This window comes from Sarcophilus harrisii, chromosome 1 (assembly GCF_902635505.1).
Source record: "Sarcophilus harrisii chromosome 1, mSarHar1.11, whole genome shotgun sequence".
Classification (NCBI taxonomy): domain Eukaryota; kingdom Metazoa; phylum Chordata; class Mammalia; order Dasyuromorphia; family Dasyuridae; genus Sarcophilus; species Sarcophilus harrisii.
The window spans coordinates 574,092,978-574,115,684 of record NC_045426.1 but is presented as its reverse complement, the minus strand read 5'-3'; the positions used below and the strand labels follow the sequence as shown (position 1 = coordinate 574,115,684).

The following is a 22,707-nucleotide window of genomic DNA, read 5'->3' as shown; positions in this document are numbered from 1 at the left end:
ATTTTATCACTATTGACAGTAAATGAATTAAGAAATTTCTTTTATTATCTAAAATATTAAATAATATTTTTTTCCAAGGATAAATATTTGGCTCCAGTATTACTGGCATGTTTTTAAAAGAATGAGATTTAAGCACAGAATAAAAGTAAAACTTGATATAATTTAAGCTTACATTTTGCTGATAAGTTGTTCCAAACTTATAAGCAGCATTCAGTCTGGTCACTGTGTCTGGACAAAGCTACATCAAAACAGTCAAAAAAAAAATACAGAAAATAAGATAATTGAAGAGTAAAAGGGTTACTTTATCAACAGAAAAAAATATATATATAGTAGCTTGATTAATACAGGTGTGGAAACTCTCATACCAGTGATGTCAAATTCAAATAAAAAAGGGAGCCACCAAATCATATTTAAGGACAGGGCACATATTAACTTAGAAAGCCACAAATTGATATTATTCTCCATGTCCTATTTGAATTTTATTTATTTTGTCAAATATTTTCCAATTACATCTTAATCTGGTTTAGACCATGATCCAGTGTATTATGGGCACATGCTGCTCTATTATACTACAGCACTAGAACATGCAAAATTAAAGGAAGATATTGTATTAGGGACTGAATTTGTTCTTTATTAGAGTTATTTTTAGCATAAATACTGAATAATTTTTAAAAACCTAATAAAGTAATAACTTAGATTTATACAGAGCTCAACAATTTACAAAATACCTTTTTTTCCTAACCAATGGTGGGGTAGGCATTATAGAAATTAGATCCAATTTACAGATGTAGTAGAGTAAAAGAGTGTTGATCTTTGAAATAGGATACATGGTTTCAAATCCCAGTTCAAATCTATGACCCCGAGCATGAGTCACAGTCTCTCAGTTTAAAGTGTAATCTATGTTTAACATTTAAAAGCCTGATTGGTTTTTCCTTTTATACTGAGAATGATTTTTCTTTAACTAAAATTATTTTTACCTGTAAAAGACCTCCTTCCAAAGTCCTCCACTCAAGAAAATTTCCTCTCACATCATAGGAAGCTGCAACAAACCTCAGTTTCACATCCTAATGATAAAAGCCAAAAGCTAAATTAAAATATTACATATTAAAATATTACATATTCTTATATCATGATAATTTTGAGAAAAATAAAATTCTCTGCTAAACTTTAAATATTAAAAATTAACGAATTCTATTTTGAAACTAGATTTATTTAGTCAAAACCATAGTCAAGCACACTGAAGAAAACCACATACATTTTGGGACCCAAGCTAATAAAACAGATTTAAGATTGAAGGATACAGTACTTCTACTCTTGGCATTTTGTTTTCACATATAAAATAACCTTTTAAAAAAACAGATTAATTAAGGGAAAAATCAAAATTTCCCCTCTTTCTTATATTTAAGGGCCTCGATACCTTAAGCATGTAGACAAAGACCTAAATGCCTTATTGAGCCAATCTCCAGAATGCTGGGGACATTCCATGGCAGAAATTTCCTGTAATTTGGGCATGAAAATCATAATTTTACTCTTGCACTCAAGACTCTTGTAAGAGGTTCACAATACCAGTTTCCTTAGTTTGGCAAATGCCACCTTCAAAACTCCCGGGGAAAGAATTCTGTTCTTAAAGCGATAACTTACTTTAAGACCTGTATGTCCCTAAGTGCTAGAAAAAAGCAATTTACAACATACCTGGTCTTGACCTTTAAAGCTGAAATTTGTAGAAAGCTGAGTAGTTCTGAGTATTTGAGGTGCTAATCCTAATTGGTCTCCATAGAATAACCATGGAAGATTCTGTCTCCTGAAAATAATTTTTGTTTAAATCATGGAAATCCAGTATTTTTATTATTAAAATTTGTACAAATAGTTGCATATTCAAAAAAGTACATAAATAAAAATGTTCATACCAGAATGCTACGGAATGAACAGTGCCTAGTCCAGCAGTATTCTCAAAGATAAACCGAAACAGACGACAAGCATCAAAAATGGCAGAACTCATAGAATTCATGGTCATTATGCACATATTTCCAAGAGCTTGGCAAGATGTAAGATTAGAATATATCTTTAAGGGAAAATGGAAATAAATTTTAGTATGACTATTAACAAAAAAGTTAGTATAAAAATTAAATTTAGATTTGACTATCCAATCTAGCAGTCTCCAATTTTTGGGTATCAGAACCCCTTTTACTCTTAAAAATTGCTGAAAATTTTTGTCTATGTGGATTATATCTATCAATATTTACCCTATTGTAAATTTAAAATGGAGGAATAGGAAACAAGAGATATATACAAACAAAATAAAAAAGATCAAATATAGAATTTATTAGGTAAAAAAAACGGGTAGTAATTATGATTTTAGAGAAAGTTAACACTAAAATAGATTTAATAAAAAGAGAAAATAGAGAAACTATACTATATGTCAGCTATGTATATATGTAAATATGGGTTAAGACATATATAAATTTACCAACTCTTAATTGTAGTCTTCTTGGGATGAGGGGAGAGGGGAAAAAAAGAATAAAGTAAAAAAAATGCATAGCAGGGAACAAAAGAAAACTTGTAAGGAAGCAAAGAAAAGACAGACAGCTCCTAACAAAATGTGTAGTATTTATTATAAAAGTCTACTTGAAATGAAAATTTATTGCTTTATATTTTGAATCTTATGTTATGCTGAACACAGGGCAAATATTGTTACTTTTTTCTTTTTTTCTTCTGTATTTAAGTTTTAAATAAATTAAATTTAAAAATAAAATAGCAATAATAAACTTATCACATGTTAATATAATTTACTTTTTATATGAAAAATAACTTTTCTGAAACAAAAATGAAAAGTACATTGTTTTATATATTTTTGCAAATCTATTGTTTGATTTAAAAGAAGACAGTTATGTTCTCACACCTGTTTCTGCATTCAATCTGTTATATTACTTTGGTTGAAGTATGTAAACAAATCCAGTTTCCCACAGATATTTGATTGGAAAAGGAAAGATTTTGATAGCTAAATAAAATCTTAGAATTATAAAATTCATTCTGATCTCATGGACATCCTGAAAGGATCTTGGGAATCTAGAGGATTCTGACCATACTTTGAGAACCATTCTTGTAATCATTCCATTCATTTCTCCCACATTCTGGAATTTTTTGTTTTCCAGATCAGGAAATAAGAACTTCACCTTAGTCTCATATCTCTATTACTATCTGAGTTTTTCTGTATATTCCTAGGACTATAGTTTAAAGCTGGAATTTTAGAGGGACTTTAAAGGACCTTTAGTCTAACTTGTTCAATTTAAAGATAAGGAAACAAGCCTAGAGAGAGCTAGTGACAAAACTAAGATTGGAACCTAGAGTATATCTTTACATTTTTTTTTTTTTTTGCTACTGTACCATACTGCCTGCTTGGATATATTAAAGTAATAAATTTCTGTAGAACAACAACAAAAAGATATTTTAAAAAATAACAGATTGGGGAAAATATTTGTGGTAGTTCAAATAAAACCCGACATCTAAAATACATAGCCTACTATTAAATATTTACCAAGATTCACAATGAATAAATGGTCAAAGATCATGAACAGAATATTTTCAAAGGAGGAAAAGCAAATTGTTAATAATCCCATGGGAAAAATATTTAACCTCACTAATAATAAAACAGATGCAAATTAGAACAACTTTAATCTACCAATAAACCCATTAAACTGGCAAAAATAATTTGAAGAAAAGGAATGAAATCAGGTAATTGACAAACAAAAAGGTTTCATATATAACAAAATACTTATCTCAACACTCTTTATGGTAGCAAAGAACAGGAAACAAAGTAGATGCTCATTAACTGGAGAATGGCTAAACAAAGTGTGGTGTGTGAATGTAATGGAATATTATTGGGCAGTAAGACATGAATGATATGAGGAATACTGAAAATTATGGAGAGCTCAAATGAGCTGATGAAAAGTAAAGTAGGCATAGTTAGAAAAACAATATGCCCAAAATAACCAACAACCTCCCATCCCCCTGCCCCCAAAAAACTAGAACAATGTAAAAGGAAAGAAAAGCAACTACAAAACAACTGAAAATGAAAATTTCAAAATTAGAAACAAGATTGGAGACATGAAGGGCAGGTAGGTGTAGTGGAATTCTGCTTTCAAATCTAGCCTCAGACATTTGACACTAGCTATATAAACCTAGATGATGATGATGATGGAGGAAAAAAGAGGGTTTTAAAAAGAAAAAAATCAAGGATGCAAAAATGGTCCCCAGATGAATCCCTTGTGTGTTAATGTTTGATTTTTTTCTCAAGGTATTGATCAGTTTTGCTGAATTTTTGTTCTCTCCTTCCTTTTTCTTTTTAAAAATTTCTTTTTGTTCTGTGCATACCCTTTGATCCAGCAGTAGCTACTGGATCTGTATCCCAAAGAAATCATAAAAAAGAGAAAAGGACTTACATGTGCAAAAATGTTTGTAGATTTCTTTTTGTAGTGGCAAGTAATTGGAAATTGAGTGGATGCCCATCAGTTGGGGAATGGCTGAATAAATTATGGTACATGATCATAAGGAAATATTATTATTCTATAAGAAACAATCAGTAAGATGATTTCAGAGAGACCTGAAGAGACTTACATGAACTGATGCTGAATAAAGTGAGCATTGTACATAGTAACAAGAAGATTATATGATAATCAACTGTGATGGACTTGGCTCTTTTCAACAATGAGGTGATTCAAGGCATTTCAATAAACTTATGATGGAAGGAGACATCTGCATACAGATAGAGAACTATGGAGACTGAATATGAATCAAAGCATAGTATTTTCATCTTTTTTTTGATTGTTCTTTTGTTAGTTTGCTTGTTTTTTTCTCTCATGTTCTTTTTTTCCATTTTGATCTAATTTTTCTTGCACATCATGATAAATATGAAAAAATGTTTGGAAGAATTGCATATATTTAACCTATATTGGATTGCTTGCTATCTTGGGGAGAGGAGAGGGAAGAAGAGGGAGAAAAAATTGGAACACAAGTTTTTGCAAGAGTGAATGTTGAAAACTATCTTTGCATGTATTTGGAAAAATAAAAACTATTAAAAATTTCTTTTGTTCTAAGGAATGACTCTGGAAAAGGTCAAAAGGAAAAATATAGGGGAAAATCAAGGTGATATTAAAAAATCAATAAAATCTAATTTTTAAAAAGAAGAAAGCAGTCAATGCTAAAAATGTTGTAGAACAAGTGTATTCATTTAACTGCTGATATTAATGGAAGTATCTTTGAAGTAAACATACCCTTTTGACACATTAAGGGCACAGCTAGGAATATTCTGAAAGTATTAAATGAAAAAAAACTATTTATTGAAAATTGCTCATAGCAGCATTATTTATATTTTTTAAAAAGAGAACAATCTAACAGTACAACAATGGGAATATGGTTAAATAAGCTGTACTGCATTAAGGCAATATAATTATTATTATTATAATAAAGTACATTTTAATGCTATTAAGAATATGAAGGATATATGAAACATAGAAATATCTTTGTAAAATACTACAAAGCAAAAAAGCAGAAGCAGATCAGAACATTTTCAACTATGACCATATTAAAAGAAAAATGAGTGGAAATTAGTGGAAAAAATCCTGATAAATGCTTCGAGTATATAAAAATAGTTTATAAAATAAAAAATTAAAATTTTTAAACACAGTCACAAAGTAAGCTTAATTGGTTACATAGTATTTAATATTAAATTTATACTTTTTTTTTTTTTTTTTTTTTTTTTTGCTGAGGCAATTGGGGTTAAGTTACTTGCCCAGGGTCACACAGCTAGTAAGTGTTAAGTTTCTGAGGCCAGAGTTGAACTCAGGTCCTCCTGACTTCAGGGCTGGTACTCTATCCACTGTGCTACCTAGCTGCCCTAAATTTATACTACTTTTAAGCAAGAAAAAATTAATAAGGGGAATTTGTAGTGTGCTGATTATGGCCTTCTGTGAAACTAGGTTTCTTTATCTATGGATTAGATCTTTATAAAGTACATTTCTGTAAAAAAAAAAAAAAATTAAACCTCTTCACCAGATAGAAATACACTTCTGTCTCTAGTTTTTAAGTTCAATGCTCCTTCTTACCCCCCACTTAAACTCATATTGTCTCTCGGTTTCCCTAAATTGTCCTTGCCTCAGTTTCCCTAATTGTTCTATCTCAGTTTATAATTATTTTGCTCAGTCCTGTGAAAACACCCCTCCCTCTTAAACAGAATATTTGATAAGGATAAAAGATCTTACATTTTAGAATATCAAAATGCCTCTTCCCATCCCAGACTATCAGAATATCAGATACGATCTTATCAAGATAGTCTGAGTCATGTGTGTATATGTCATTGAGAACTCTCAGTGTTGACTAGATTCTTGGAGACGATAGTCTCATTCAGCCCTGGGACCAAATCATGGATCCATTTGGTCCTAGTAAATCTCTCTCTTTTAAATAAATTATTAATAATCTCTATCTTGCCTCAGTTTCTCTGATTATACTTTTCCCTTTTTTATGATCTTTTTGATATATAAGCCCAATAGTAACACTGATGGATCAAAGCAGTGTTTGATAGCCTTTTAGGCATTCCAAATTGCTCTACAGAATGGTTGGATCAGTTCACAATTCCACCAACAATGTATTAGTGGCCCAGTTTTCCCACATCCTCTCCAACATTTATCATTATTTTTTCCTATTATCATAACCAATTTGAGAGGTGGGAAGTGCTGTGATGACCGCATATTTTAAAATCAGCCTGAGTCAGGAATTCAGGTTAAGGGAAAATCTTCAATCTTTATTCTCAGTAGAGGTGAAGAAGGTTTGGAGGTAAAGGTGGATTGGAGGTAAAGGGAGATTAGCAATGTCAGCAGCTGCATCAAGAAGCCAGCCAGACCAGAAGCCACCAGACCAGAACCCAGCCAGCAGTCCCTCCCCGCCTCTCTTCCTGCCCCTCTGCCTCCACCCACCAAAATCATCATTTCCTATACAACACATCAGGACTTGCACAGAGAGTGGGTGGGGGCCATTCTTTCTCCAAGCATATATAGAGTATGGTCCAATTACTATTTAACCTCACGTGCTTGAGCCCTCAGTGCATCAACTCAAGCCTCAGCCCATTACATCTCCCACTTTCTTTTGTTTTAGAACACAGATGGCCATACCATCCCTGACTCCTCAGGGAGGTCAGAGCCCCCAAGGGGAGGTGATCACACCCTCCCTGACTTCTGAAGGTTCTTAGGTGAAGGTGAAAGGTTCTTAGAGGAAGAGCAAATCTCTCAAGATAATTGGACATAAAATGGGTTCTCCACATATTACAACAAAAACGGTCCTCATTCAATTTCTATTGAGGCATTCTATTTATACAATATAATACAGTTGGCCCTAAAAAAAAATCCTATGATTTCTAGAAGAAAGAAAAAAAGCTCTAGAAATAGCCAAATGGGGAAGCCTGAGTTAAAGGAGGAAGACAATGAAGAGATTAATGACCATATCCCCACAGGGCATGGAGACTTAAGTGAGACTTTAGGGTGTGGTGAATCTGAGGCAGCTTCAGCCCTACCTAAGGAGCAGATAATTGACTCTCCTCCATCAACTCCACCCTCCGGGATGGAGGGAGGAGGAGTAGTGGGGGGGGGGGGGGGGGGGGGGGGGGGGGGGGGGGGGGGGGGACAGTGACAGCACCAGCACCTCCCCTCCAGCATCTAGCCATTTCTATGACTAGATTGCAAAAGGGACTAATTAAGGCCAAAGCAGAAGGGAGAGATGTAACAGAACTCCAACATTACATTAATTCTTCAGGTCAAGAAAGTAGAAAATACGCTCCTTTTGACATAGAAATCCTCAAAGACCTGAAAAAGGCTTGCACTCTTCATGGGGCTACATCAGCTTATGTTAACATGTTATTACAGAATTTGGCTTTTGAAATCTTGACCCCTAATGACTGGAAATCTATAGCAAGGGTATGCCTAGAACCTGGACAAAACTACTTGTGGCTTTCTGAATATAGTGAGCTCTGTAGGATAGAAGCCCAACAAAAGCATGCAGCTGGGACAACTGAGATACCCCCTGGAGAGGTGAAATCTGTTCCTCTCCAGCCTATGGATCCCGTGTCTCCAGGCACAGTAGGCTTAATCATTTCACCTCCTTTTTGTACATACAAAACAGTGTCCATCCACACACTGATGTGGGAAACTGGGGAATGTGTAGATAATATCCCAGTCACTAATACAGGGACACAATGTGTGACTTATCACCCAGGAGAAGTAGTAGCATCAGGTTTACTCATACAGAATCCTAATAAGTGACCTGGTGATAGTCACCCAGATTCTGACTCCAGACCACAAAATCCAGGAATATACTGGACAGCAGCTGTAACAACTGACCAACCTATGCTCATGATTTATAGAAATGGCCTACCATTAGAAGGATTGGTAGACAAAGGTGCAGATTGTAGTCATTAGAGGTGCCAATTGGCCCAGTCACTGGCCAAAGATTAAAGCAGACACTTACATGTCTGGCATAGGAGGATCAATAGCAGCTGAAGTTAGTGCTGCCCCTATGAGATGGACTTCTGAAGGCAAAACAGGAGTTTTTACTTCTTTTATAGTTGAAAAAATCCCCATCAATCTGTGGGGAAGAGATGTTTTATAGCAATTAGGGTTAAAAATGTGTACTTTGGTTTTTTAAGCAGGACTGCTATTGAAGGCCTGCCAACACTTTCACCTGTTCCTATCCAATGGAAATACACCAGTGTGGATAGAACAGTGGTCCTTAGGTAGTGATAAAATTCAGACCTTATTAGATATAGTAGAGGAGCAGCTTGACCAAGGACACTTACAACCTTCTCTAAGTCCTTGGAATTCCCCAGTGTTTGTTGTAAAAAAGAAATCTGGAAAATGGAGGATGTTAACAGATTTAAGAAAGGTGAATGAACAGATGGAAACTATGGGAACTCTTTAGCCTGGTCTTCCATCTCCTACTCAATTGCCTAGAGAATGGCTTCTTTGGGTCATAGATATTAAGGACTGTTTCTATTCTATCCCTCTGGATAAGGAGGATATGAAAAGATTTGCCTTTTCAGTGCCCAGCATTAACTTAGCTGAGCCTTATAAAAGATATGAATGGACAGTTTTTGCCAAAGGGAATGAAAAACACCCCCACGTTGGGCGCCAAATGTGATGACCACGTATTTTAAAATCAGCCTGAGTCAGGAATTCAGGTTAAGGGAAAATCTTCAATTTTTAATTCTCAGTAGAGGTGAAGAAGGATTGGAGGTGAAGAAAGATCGGAGGTAAAGGCAGATGGGAAGTAAAGGGAGATTAGCAATGTCAGCAGCTGCATCAAGAAGCCAGCCAGACCAGAAGCTAAGAGACCAGAAGCCACCAGACCAGAACCCAGCCAGCAGTCCCTCCCCGCCTCTCTTCCTGCCCCTCTGCCTCCACCCACCAAAATGGACATTTCCTAGACAACACATCAGGACTTGCACAGAGAGTGGGCAGGGGCCATTCTTTCTCCAAGCATATTTATTAATAGAGTATGGTCCAATTACTATTTAACCTCACATGCTTGGGACCTCAGTGTATTAACTCAAGCCTCAGCCCATTACATCGTGCCATCTCAGAGTTATTTTAATTTGCATTTCTCTAATCAATAGTGATTTAGAACATTTTTTCCATTATGACCAGAAATGGATTTAATTTCTTCTCAATTTATTCTTTACAGAAGGGATAATTGACATGTTCTGGGGATCATTATCAAAATCATTATTTCATATTAGCAGCTTTGCCTATAAGATCCACAAGTTCCTTATGAATAGTTGCCCATTTCTTCCTTTCCAAAAAGGAATGAAACTTAATCCAAATCTCTATAAATCATATTAAAAATATTGTAACATTTGACACATTTCTCAAAAAAGTAAGAAGACAGACATGGCCTCACAAGAAGGTAATGATGGCAAAGAAGGGTTGGGATTTGAAAGCTAAAGCAGCCTAAAGTTCCCCTTTTCCTTCTGCTATGTCCTGGGATTTACTGAAAAGATCGACTGTTAAGACCCACAGTTATCTAATAAAGTGAAGCAGAGATACAGCCTGCCTAAGGAGGATCTAAGTAAATGAAAACATTTTTTCTCACTCAACAGAAGTATTGTTCCTGGGGCATCAGGATATTGTAAACATCTTTTCTCTTGAGAGAGAATTCCCTTATAGTGAGGGGCTTGAAGATCATATTTCCACTGACTTCAAACACTTAGCAAGTATACATATTATACTCTGAACAACAGATATTCTTCATTCATTTGTCTTTCTCCATGTGGATTGTTGAGCTAAACTTTTTTGAGTGATTTTGGATCTCATTTAGAGGGTTTTGCAATGTTCCAGGGATTGATACAATCAACACTTTACTAACAGCTTATTTACACTAAAAACCATTGGATTTGGTTTGACAAATGCCTCCTTACAGGCTTGTTGTGCCACAGTTCTCTTTTATCATCCTGACTCAGTTTCCCTAATTATCCTGATTCAGTTTCCCTAAATTGTCCTGCCTTGGTTTTCCTGAATTGTTCTGTCTCTGTTTCTACCCCTCCCTCTTAATCATGATGATCCAGATAAGGAGAAAGACCTTCTATGTCTACATGAGACATGGTATAAATAGTCATTCAGCAAAGAAGACTAAAAAGCACCTGTCAGACAGGAAAAGGACACTCAATGGGAAACAGGGGAACATGAAGACCCAGGAAAAAACATAGGAGGACAAGACAGTCAACATGCTTGTCAAGTGCTACCAAGAATTCAAAAACTAGGACAGTACACTGTAAACATCTTTGAACACAGTGACTAATTTTCTTTTTACATGGGAGGTTTCAATGCAATGGGATTAAAGGGATGCAATGACTACATTCTGAAAAAACTAAAATGTATTCAAAATAGTATTTAGGAATCCTAACTGTGAATGTGAATGGGATAAACTCTCCCATAAAATGGAAACATAAAAGAGTGGATTAAATCCAGAACCCTTTGTTTAGAAGAACCACATTTGAAGCAGGGAGACATAGCTGAAGAAAAAAAAGCAGCGGTAGCAATCCTAATCTCAGACTAAGCAAAAGCAAAAATAGATCTGTTTAAAAAAAAAAGGAAGAAAAATACATCTGGCTAAAAAGTACAATAGACAATGAAATATTATCAATACTAAATATATATACCCCAGTTATATATAACATCCAAATTCTTAGGGAAGCAGTTAACAAGAATTACAGAGAGTTCCTGAGTTACAGGAAGAAATAGCAAAACTATAGTACTGAAGGACCTCAATTTTGCCTTCTCAGAACTAGATAAATCTAATCCCAAAATAAATGAGAAAGAAATTAAGGAGTAAATAGAATTTATAAAAGTTAGATATAATAGACCTCTGGAGAAAACTGAATGGGAACAGAAATATACTTTTTTCTTAGCAGTACATGGCACCTACAACAAAAACCAACAATGTATTAGGACATAAAAATCTCACAATCAAATGCAGAAAGGCAGAAACATTATATGCATTCTTTTCAGATCACAATGCAATAAAAGTTGTGTAATAAAGGGCCATAAAAAGATCATTAAAATTTAATTGGAAACTAAATAACCTAATCCTAAAAATGAGTAGATGCAACATATCATAGAAACAATAATTTCATAAAAGAGAATAACAATAATGAGATGATTTACCCAAATTTATGGGATACAGCCAAAGCAATTCTTAGAGGAAATGTTATATTTCTATATGTTTAAATGTATAAAATGGTGAAAGAGCAGAGCAGTGGACTGAGCATGCAGCTTAAAAATCTTCAATTAAATACCAAATTAGAAATTCTGAAAATCAAAGGAGAGATTAATAAAATTAAAAGTAAGAAAACTATTGAACTAATAAAATTAAGAGCTGTTTTGTGGAGGGAGGAACAACAACAATTATAAAATAGATAAACCTTTGTTTAATTTTTAAAAGAAAGCAGAAAACCAAATTACTAGTACTGAAAAGGAAAAGGGTGAATTCACCACCAGTGAAGAATAAATCAAAGCAATAGGAACTATTTTGCCTAACTGCATAGCAATAAATCTGACAATCTAAATGAAATGAATGAATATTTACAAAAATATAAATTGCCCAGATTAACAGAAGTGGAAACAAAATACCTAAATAACTTCATTTTAGAAAAAAGAAATGGAACAAGCTAGCTGTCAATGAACACTTTAAGAAAAAATCCTTAGAGTCAAAGGGATTTACAAGTAGATTCTACCAAATATTTAAATAACAATTTCAATACTATTTGAAAAAATAGGTGGAGAAGTTCTACTAAATTCCTTTTATGACAGATATGGTATTGATATCTAAACCAGGAAGAGTCAAAACAGATCAATTTCCCTAACAAATATTAACACAAAATGTTAAATAAAATATTAGCAAAGAGATTAAAGCAATTTATCATTAGGATAATACATTGTGGGTGTATTCCAGGTGAGTATATTTAAGGTGGGATGTACTCCAGTAATGCAGAGTTGGTTCAATATTAGGAAAACTATCAACATAATTGACTATATCAATAACAAAACTAAGAGAAATAATATAATTATCTCAAAAGATGCAGAAAAAGCTTTTGACAAAATGCAGCACCTATTCCTATTAAAAAACACTAGAGAACAAAGGAAAAAATTAGAGTTTTCCTTAAAATGGATAAGGAGTATCTTTCTAAAGCCATCAACAAGTATTAATTGTAATGGGGATAAACTAGAAAAGGAGAAAAACAAGAGTGGCCATTATCACCACTATTATTCAATCTTATACTAGAAATGTTAGGTGTAGCAATAAAAGAAGAAAAAGAAATTAAAGAAATTGGAATATGCAATGAAGAAATAACATTATCACTCGTGCAGATGATATGATAAGAGAATCCTATAGAATGAATTTTTTAAAATGCTAGAAATAATTAACCGCTTTAGAAATGTCACAAGATCTAAAATAAACCCATTATCAACATTTCTATATATCACCAACAAAGCCCAATAGCAAGAGATAGAGAAATTCCATTTAAAATAAATATAGACAATATTTGTCTACTGTTAGGATTCTAACAAAGTGATAAGTCGATTGTCTAATTTAGCATGGTACTTAACAAGTTCTCTACCTGACTAATGTATTTAGTCCTCATTGGAGTTCTACAAGATTCACAAGTCAGGATTCAGTCGAGGAGATTCACAAGTTCAGTGGAGGAGATTCACAAGTTCAGTGGAGGAGATTCACAAGTCACAGCTTCCACAATCCCACAATCCCACTCTTGGAGGAGGAGTCAACCTTTGAGTTCACACCTCTAAAAGAGCATATAAAAGACAAGCCCACTGGAAGCACAGGAGATTGAGAAAGCAGGATTCAGTTGGGCAGAATAAAGGATTCGGAAGAAGAGAGGCTGAAGCTGGCAGGGGCAAAGGACTAGCAACAAGAGCTCTCAGAACCAAGGAAAGCTAACTGGACTGTTTTGAAGGAAACAATAAAGGATCTGACTTTTTAATAGCTGGCTGCATTTAAGGTGATTATTACTCTAAACTGAAACGAAGGCTGCTCCCAGAAGCCCTCCAAGAAACCTACTCACAGAGAACTATTATATTTTAGCGAAGAGACCATCACAGTCTGTCTGCTAGGAAAACCCACAACTATAATGACTACAATTACAAAACACTTTTCACATATGCTCCAACTCATTATTGATCAGAGAAATGCAAATTAAGACAACTCTGAGTTACCACTACACACCTCTCAGATTGGCTAAGATGACAGGAAAAGATAATTATGAATGTTGGAGGGGATGCGGGAAAACTGGGACACTGATGCATTATTGATGGAACTGTGAATGGATCCAACCATTCTGGAGAGCAATTTGGAACTATGCTCAAAAAGTTATCAAACTGTGGATACCCTTTGAACCAGCAGTGTTTCTTTCTACTGGGCTTATATCCCAAAGTGATCTTAAAGAAGAGGAAGAGTCCCACATGTGCAAAATTATTTGTGGCAGCCCTTTTTGTAGTGGCTAGAAACTGGAAACTGAGTGGATGCCCATCAACTGGAGAATGGCTAAATAAATTGTGGTATATGTATGTTATGGAATATTATTGTTTTATAAGAAATGACCATCAGGATGAGCTCAGGGAAGCTTGGAGAGACTTACATGAACTGATGCAAAATGAAATGAGTATAACCAGGAGATCATTATACACAGCAACAACAAGATTAAATGAAGGATCAACTCTGATGGACGTGGCTCTCTTCAACAATGAGATGATTCAAACCAGTTCCAATTGTTCAGTAAAGAAGAGAATCAGCTACACCCAGAGAGAGAACTATGGGAAATGAGTGTGGACCACAACATAGCATTTCCACTCTTTCTTTATTGTTTGCTTGCGTTTTTGTTTTCCTTCTCAGGTTTTTTTTTCTTTCTTTCTAGATCTGATTTTCCTTATGCAGCAAGATAACTATATAAATATATATATACATATATTGGATTTAACATATACTTTAACATATTTAACATGTATTGGACTTCCTACCTTCTGGGGGGGAGGGTGAGGGGAAGGAGAGGAAAAGTTGGAATGGAAGGTTTTGCAAGGGTCAATGTTGAAAAACTATCCACGCATAGGTTTTGTAAGTAAAAAGCTATAATAACTAAAAAAAAACACTTTTCACACAAATAAAGTCAGATGGAAACAATTAGAAAAATATCACTTGGTTATGGATAGACCAAGTTAACATAGTAAAAATAACAATGCTATCTAAATTAATTTATTTATTCAGTACCATAAAAATCAATCAAAATATTATTTTATAGAATTAGAAAAAAATAGTAACAAAATGTATCTGGAAGAACAAAAAGTCAAGAATATCCAAGTAATTAGAGAGAAAAAAATCGAAAAAGAAGGTGTCCTACCCATACCAAATCTCAAATTATATTATAAATAGCAATCATTAAAACTTTTGGTACAAGCTGAGAAAGAGTGGTCCTTAACAAATTTTTGTACCTAGTGTTTCTGATAATGGCCTCATTTCTAAAATAAGGAGAGAACTGAGTTTATCTGGTCACTGAGGTCTTTGCCAACTCAGAGACCAACTTCCTGTGCCAACACAGACATTAAATCACCAGCTTTGTCCTGCATACCCTTTTCTCCCTCATTAAACACAGCTCAATATCCCTCTTCCTCAGCTCCCAAATACTCTTCCATTGTTCCAGGCCTTTACGAAGAAGTAGTTATTCTACCTGCCAAGGTCAATCCTTCTATTTCTATTCACGATTCCATTTTCTTCTCCTCTGGGAACTTGCCTCTCTGATTATTCTTTCTCAATTTCACATTTCAAATCTTTCCTTATCCATTGATTTCTTCTGTGCTAGCTTAAATGTGGCCTATCCTTTAAAAAAGAACCCCCCAAAATCCCTTTATTTGTCCTTGTTGTCCCCATGAAGGAACTATTCGATATTGCCTCCTTTCACAGCCAAAAGCTGTGGTCCACACTCATTGTTTTAACCGTCTCCCTTCCCATTCTCTTTCATTATCATCTTATAATACTTATTGTCCGAAACTAATTTATCTAAGGTTACTAAAGATCCTATGAAAGCTAAATTCAAGTGCTTATGCTTCTTGGTTTTTCTCTGCCTTTTATATTGTGACCCACTCTTCCCTTCTAAGCACTTTCTCTTTCCACAGCTTCTGGGATACTCTTCTCTCTTGGGTTTTCTCATATATCTCATTATTACTGCTCCTTCTCCTTTTCTGGACTACCATCCTGTCCCTAGCTACTAAGTACAAGTGTCTTCAAAGCTTTGTCCTAGGTCCACTTCTCTCTATTCTTCTTGGTCTCTCATCAGCTGCCATAAGTCTATCATCTCTTGGCAGAGGATTCCCAAATCAACCTACACAGCCCTAAAATCACCTCAATGGTCTGCCTCAGTGTCCCACAAATATTTGAAATTTAACATGTCCAAAATAGAATTCATATTTCTCTTAAACTTTCTTCTTCATCAAACTTCCCAGTTTTTGTTGTTAGCTTCATCACCTTTCTAGTAATCACCTGGGTCCACAACTTTGGAATCATTCTTGACTTTTTTCTCTCTCTGATACTTAAATCAACTGCCAAGCTTTGTTGAGTCTACATCTATAACATCTTTTGAACCTATCTTAACTTCTCCAATCTCTACTCTAATTCAGATCCTCATCAACCGGAGCCCCTAGTTGTGAAATAGCAGATAGAGTGCTAGGCCTGAAGTCAGAAAGATTTAAGTTCAAATATAGCCTTAGATATTTCCTATGTGATCGTGGGCAAGATCTTAATTTATCTGACTCAGTTTCTTCAACTGCAAAATGAGGATAATAATAGCTTCATAGGACTGCTATTAGGATCAAATAAAATACTGCCAAATTGCTTAGTGCCTGGCATATAATACGTGCATAGGAACATAATAGTTATTTTTTCTTACCCCTCTTAAATAGACTACTGAAATAGCCTCCTAATAAGTCTTTTTTTTATATAGCTTTTGATTTATAAGATATATGCATAATACAATACAATACTGAATAATAATTCTAATACAATATTGAATAGTAATGGTGATAATGGGCAACCTTGTTTCACTCCTGATCTTATTGGGAATGGTTCCAGTTTATTCCCATTACATATGATGCTAACTGATGGTTTTAAATAGATGCTACTGATTATTTTAAGGAAAAGTCCATTTATTCCTATATTCTCAAGTATTTTTAATAGAAATTGATGTTGAATTTTATCAAATGCCTTTTCTACATCTACTGAGATGATCATATGGTTTTTGTTAATTTGGTTACTGATATGGCCAATTATGCTAATTAATAGTTTTCCTAATATTGAACCAACCCTGCATTCCTGGTATAAATCCTACTTGGTCATGGTATATTATCCTGAGGATGATTTTCTGTAATCTTTTTGCTAATATTTTATTTAAGATTTTAGCATCAATATTCATTAGAGAAATTGGTCTATAATTTTCTTTCTCTGTTTTGAACCTACCTGGTTTAGGTATCAATACCATGTCTGTGTCATAAAAGGAATTTGGTAGGAGTCCTGCATTTCCTATTTTTTCAAATAGTTTACATAACATTGGAGTTAATTGTTCTTTAAATGTTTGGTAGAATTCACATGTAAAACCATCTAGTCCTGGGGATTTTTTCTTAGGTAACTGATTAATAGCTTGTTCCATTTCTTTTTCTAAAATGGGACTATTTTAAACATTTTACTTCCTCCTTTGTTAATCTGGGAAGCCTACATTTTTGAAGGTAGTCATCCATTTCACTTAGGTTGTCATATTTATTGGCATAAAGTTGAGCAAAGTAACTTCTAATTATTGCTCTAATTTCCTTTTCATTGGTGGAAAGTTTTTCCTTTTCATTTTTAAGACTAACAATTTGAGTTTCTTCTTTCCTTTTTCTATCAGATTTACTCTATTATCTATTTTATTGTTTTTTTTTCATAAAACCAACTCTTAGTTTTATTTAGTAATAGTTTTTTTTACTTTCAATTTTATTAATTTCTCCTTTTAATTTTAGAATTTAAAGTTTAGCATTTGATTGGGGATTTTAAATTTGGTCTTTTTCTAACTTTTTAAGTTACAAGCTCAATTCAATGATTTTCTCTTTCTCTATTTTATTCACATAAGCCTCTAAAGATATAAAATTTCCCCTTATTACCACTTTGGCTGCATCCCACAAATTTTGGTATATTATCTCATTGTTGTCATTCTCTTGAGTGAAATTATTAATTGTGTCTATTATTTGCTGTTTTACCCAGTCATTCTTTAGGATGATATTATTTAGTTTCCAATTACTTTTTGGTCTATTTACCCCTAGCTTTTTGCTGTAGTTTTTATTGCATCGTGATCTGAAAAGAATGCATTTACCATTTCTGCCTTTCTGCATTTAATTTTGAAGTCTTTATGTACTAATATATGGTCAATTTTTGTATAGGTTCCATGAACTGCTGAGAAGAAAATTGTACTCCTTTCTGTCTCCATTCAGTTTTCTTCAAAGATCTATCATACCTAACTTTTCTAATATTCTTTTTACCTCTTTAACTTCTTTGTTATTTGTTTTGTGGTTTAATTTATCTAATTCTGAGAGTGCAAGGTTGAGATCTCCCACTATTATAGTTTTGCTGTCTATTTCTTCTTGCAACTCTCAACTTCTCCTTTAGGAAGTTAGAGGCTATATCACTTGGTACATATATGTTTAGTAAACATCAATGTTTAATATTGATAATGCTTCATTGTCTATGCTACCCTTTAGCAAGATATAATTTCCTTCCTTATCTCTTTTAATTAGATCAATTTTTGTTTTTACTTGATCTGAGGTAAAGATGGCTACTCCTGCTTTTTTTACTTCACTTGAAGTATAATAGATTCTGCTCCAGCCTTTTACCTTTATTCTGTATGTATCACTCTGCTTTAAATGTGTTTTCTGTAAACAACATATTGTAGGGTTCTGGCTTTTGATCCAGTCTGGTATCTACCTCCGCTTTATAGGAGAGTTCATCCCATTCATATTTACGGTTAAAATTACTGATTCTGTATTTCCTGCCATCTTATCCCCAGATTATGCTTTTATTTTTCTTACCTCCTTTACCCCCTCCCCAGTATTAAACTTATGGGCATCACTTGCCTCACACAGCTCTTCCTCTTTATAGTCCCTCCCACTCCCTTTGAATCCCTTCCCCTTCTTATACCTTTCCTTTATTACTCTTTTCCTTTTCCCTTTTTCTCTCTCACTTTTTAATTAGATGAGAGAAGTTTCTCTGTAAACCAAATATGTCAATTATTTTTTCTTTAAGCCAAATCTGATGGGAATAAGTTTCACACACTGTTCCTCCTGCTCCCTAAATTTCCTGAAATATGATAGGTTTCCTTTGCCTCTTTGTGGGATGTAATTTCCCTCTTTTTATCTTCCCTTTTCCCTTTTTCTGATACTATCCCCTTTCCATTTCTAGTTCCCCCTTTTTACTATTATATCAGTAAAATCAAATGATACATTCACTCTTTATGTATGTCCATAACAGAAATACAGTTCTCAAGAGTTCTTTTTACCTTTTTCTGCTTCTTTGGGGTTCTTTATTTGGAAGTCAAATTTTTTGTTTGGTTCTGGTGGAATTCACCTATTTCATTAAGAAAATGCTCAGCTTAGCTGGGTGGTTTATTCTTGGCTGAATTCCAAGTTCTTTTGCCTTTTGGAATATCAGATTGAGTTTTTAAGTGAGTTGTTTTGCTCTATGGAATTTTTTTCCATTTCACTATTTTTTTTACTGAGTTATTTTCTTTTTCCAATTCACAAATCTTACTTTTCTGGGAGTTCTTTTTCTTTTCCAATTCACAAATTCTGTTTTCCTGCACTTCCTGGGAATTCTTTACCTTTTCCAATTTACATTTCAAGAAAATGTTTTCTTTTTCCATTTTATCAAATTTTTCTTGAAGTGAGTTATAAGCCTTTTCTATACTCTTGTGCATAGCTTCTCTTTCATTTCCCCATTTTTCTTCTAGCTCTTTTTAAAAGATTTTTTGTAGTTTCTTCTAGGAGAGCCTTTGTGATGGGGACCAGGTTACATCCCCCCCCCTTTGGGGTTTTGTCTGGAGACCGTCTGCTATTTGTCTCCTTGGGGTTGAAAACCTGCTCTCTTTCTCTATAGAAGCTGTGGATGATTAGAGTTCTCTTGGCTTTTTTACTTGTTTTTTTTAAAAGCCCTTGGGGTCTGCCTTCAAAGTAAGGAGGTTACCAGCTTCTTCCACAGAACAGGGATAGATAGATGGACAGTAGTTGTCCTGCCAACAAGCTGCTAAGAGTGGCCAAGTTGTGCTAGTGCTCTGGGAAGAGTCCTGCACTAGAAGTGTTTCTGCCCTGGAAATAGTCTAGCAGATTAGCGGCTACCCTGGGGCTAGCAGCTGAGCGGGCAAAAGTGTTGCTGCCCCAGCAAAATCCTGCTGTGTACAGATTAGCAGCTGCCCTGGGAAGAGCCTCCCAGCCCCTCTGCCTTGCAGAAGTGTAGCTGACCCATGCAAAAGCCCCACACTGCATACTGCAGCTGCACAGCTGTGCTGTGGTCTGTGATGAGTCACTCACTTCCAGTGCTATGTGGGTGTATCCAGATCCTGTTAGATTCTGGCGTTTTTTTTTTGGAGTACACTCTACTTTCAGCCTTTTTTATAACTTCTCTGCTGATCTATTGCTTTGCAACCAATGCAAAGCAGCCAACCTGTGATAGAGTCCTCCCTGTAAAATCTCCACCTGCCCTGTCCACTCAGTATGCTAGTCTCTGGTTCTATCTTTCTGCCTGCACTAGCCTGCTCCCTTAAGTAACCCAGTAGAACTCATCTGCCAGTATAGATGGAATGTGATTTACCTTGTTAGAGTTTACATATCAGGAGTTCTGTATGTTGATTAAATCCTTAATATACATTATTTAAATGGTATAATAGATTATTTTTATTGATTTGTTGTTTCATCAACATGCCATCTAAGGGAGGGAATGGGGGGATAGAGGGGAAAATTTGGAACAGAAGGTTTTGCAAGGGTCAGTGATGAAAGATTACCCATGCGTATGTTTTGTAAATAAAAGGTATAATAAAATAAATTAAAAAAAAAAAAAAGAAAGCACCATCATGAATTGATAACAAGTTTTTTCATCTGGAAGTTGTCCCTCTTAATGGTATCACAGATCTAATCTCTAGTCCTTTTTTAACAATTCAAAAATATTATAAAAACTAATACTAAACAAAAGTTTACTTCATTATATATAAAAGTAATTATTATATACAATATATTTTAAAGAACTAAAAGTAGTCCTATATTGATCAAGGATGGACTGAATTAGCTACACCCAAAGAAAGAATACTAGGAAATGAATGTAAACTGCTTACATTTTTGTTTTTCCTCCTGAGTTATTTATACCTTCTGAATCCAATTCTCCCCGAGCAACAAGAGAACTGTTCGGTTCTGCACATATATATTGTATCTAAGATATACTGTAACCTCTTTAACATGTATAGGACTGCTTGCCATCTGGGGGAGGGGGTGGAGGGAGGAAGGGAAAAATCGGAACAGAAGCGCGTGCAAGGGATAATGTAAAAAATTACCCTGGCATGGGTTCTGGCAATAAAAAGTTATTAAAAAAAAAAAAAAGAAAAAAAAGTAGTCCTATATTCAACAATTTGATATTTGTTTGCTTGAAAATCATTAATTTTAGCTGAAATTCTGAACATCTGTATTCATATCATAAAACAAATTAAGTTCTCTTAAAAACTCAAACCAAACTGACTAATCTTGTAGATAATATATGTGGATATTAAACAATATTTTTCTTAAATGTTTTCTCTATCAATAAAAAAACTACTTCTTCAGTAGAAAAGCACTGTTTTTGCATCAGAAAAGTGATACAATTCATAACATATAATTTTTTAAAAAATTGAACTCACCTGACAAGCACAGGCTGCTGATTGCAAATGTTTTGAAAACCATTCTGAATTAAGTGATGCACCCTATAAACAACAAAAGAAAAATTAAAATGGAAATTTCAATTTAAAAAGAGTAGTTCTTCTTAACGTATGCTTTGAATGAATAAAAACTAACATCTTCTCAATGACAGGGAAAATTAATTGCAAAGATTATATTAGGTTTTTTCCTTTACTTAATAAGATTCTAGGATTTCTGGATCAGTCCCATATTATCTAGCCCTATCATACAGTACTATCATATGGTAAAATTTAGATTTGAAAAGAGATTCAAAGAAAATCAAATATGTCATGAATATCTATGTGTAAGGCAGTCTCAAAGAACAAAACATTTCCCATTTTTAAGACATAAAGAAAGTGCTAAGGCAAATTTTTTTTAAAGCTAATAATATTAAAATTATTTTATATGTATAACTTATATCAGACTATTTGCTGTTCTGGGGCTGGTCTCCTGACCAGAGGGGAAAAAAGGGAGAAAGAAATTTGTAACCCAAAATCTTATAAAAGTTAATGCTGAAAACTATCTTTATATGTAATTAGAAAAAATAAAATACTATTATGTGTGTAGGGGGGGGTAAGCTAGTAATTTAATTTGTCTGAAACATAAGAAGTATATGAAAAGGAATAATATGAATTCATTCTATAAAGGTAGGTTATAGCTAGATATGGAAATCCTTAAATATCAGACTTAGGAGTTTGTATTCTGTCCTAAAGAGAAGAATGATTATTTCTGTGCCTTACATAGACTATTTTGTGTGCTCTGTGAAGAATATCTAGAGAGGGGAGATACCAAAGATAAGGAAATCAAATAGAAGCTTTATGGCAACAGTACAGTTAAGAAGTGATAAGAGAAGTATCCTTGGGAAAGGATAAGTGAAGATACTGTACAAGTGGGATTGGCAGTACTTGCCACTGAATGAATATGAGTGGAAAGGGAAAGGGAAGAGTCATACTTGTTGCTGGTTCATACAGACACATACCCCTAAGGAGAGTCTGGAGGAAAACTGAGTTAAGGGGGAAATGAGTTCATTTTTGGACATGGCAAGTTTGAAGTGCTTATAATTCATCCATGTGGAGGATTAAATGTTTTCTCAGTATTAGTTTTTGGACAACCAAAACTTGAGGGCTTAGAGAAAAGCTGCAGACTTGGTTAAAATTGGATAGAGGCAGTG

The 22,707-nt window shown here is 34.2% G+C and overlaps 1 protein-coding gene across 1 annotated transcript in view; it reads right to left on the bottom strand.

The window, feature by feature from the left end:
- Positions 1–22,707, bottom strand: part of TMEM67 (transmembrane protein 67) — an 85,368-nt gene that overhangs the window by 46,456 nt on the left and 16,205 nt on the right. The window contains exons 7-11 of the mRNA XM_031946987.1: positions 21,500–21,562; positions 1,908–2,062; positions 1,693–1,801; positions 978–1,064; positions 173–238 (exon numbers count right to left, since the gene is read on the bottom strand). Coding sequence (XP_031802847.1) covers positions 173–238; positions 978–1,064; positions 1,693–1,801; positions 1,908–2,062; positions 21,500–21,562 — 480 coding nt within the window. The remainder of the gene's footprint in view (positions 1–172; positions 239–977; positions 1,065–1,692; positions 1,802–1,907; positions 2,063–21,499; positions 21,563–22,707) is intronic.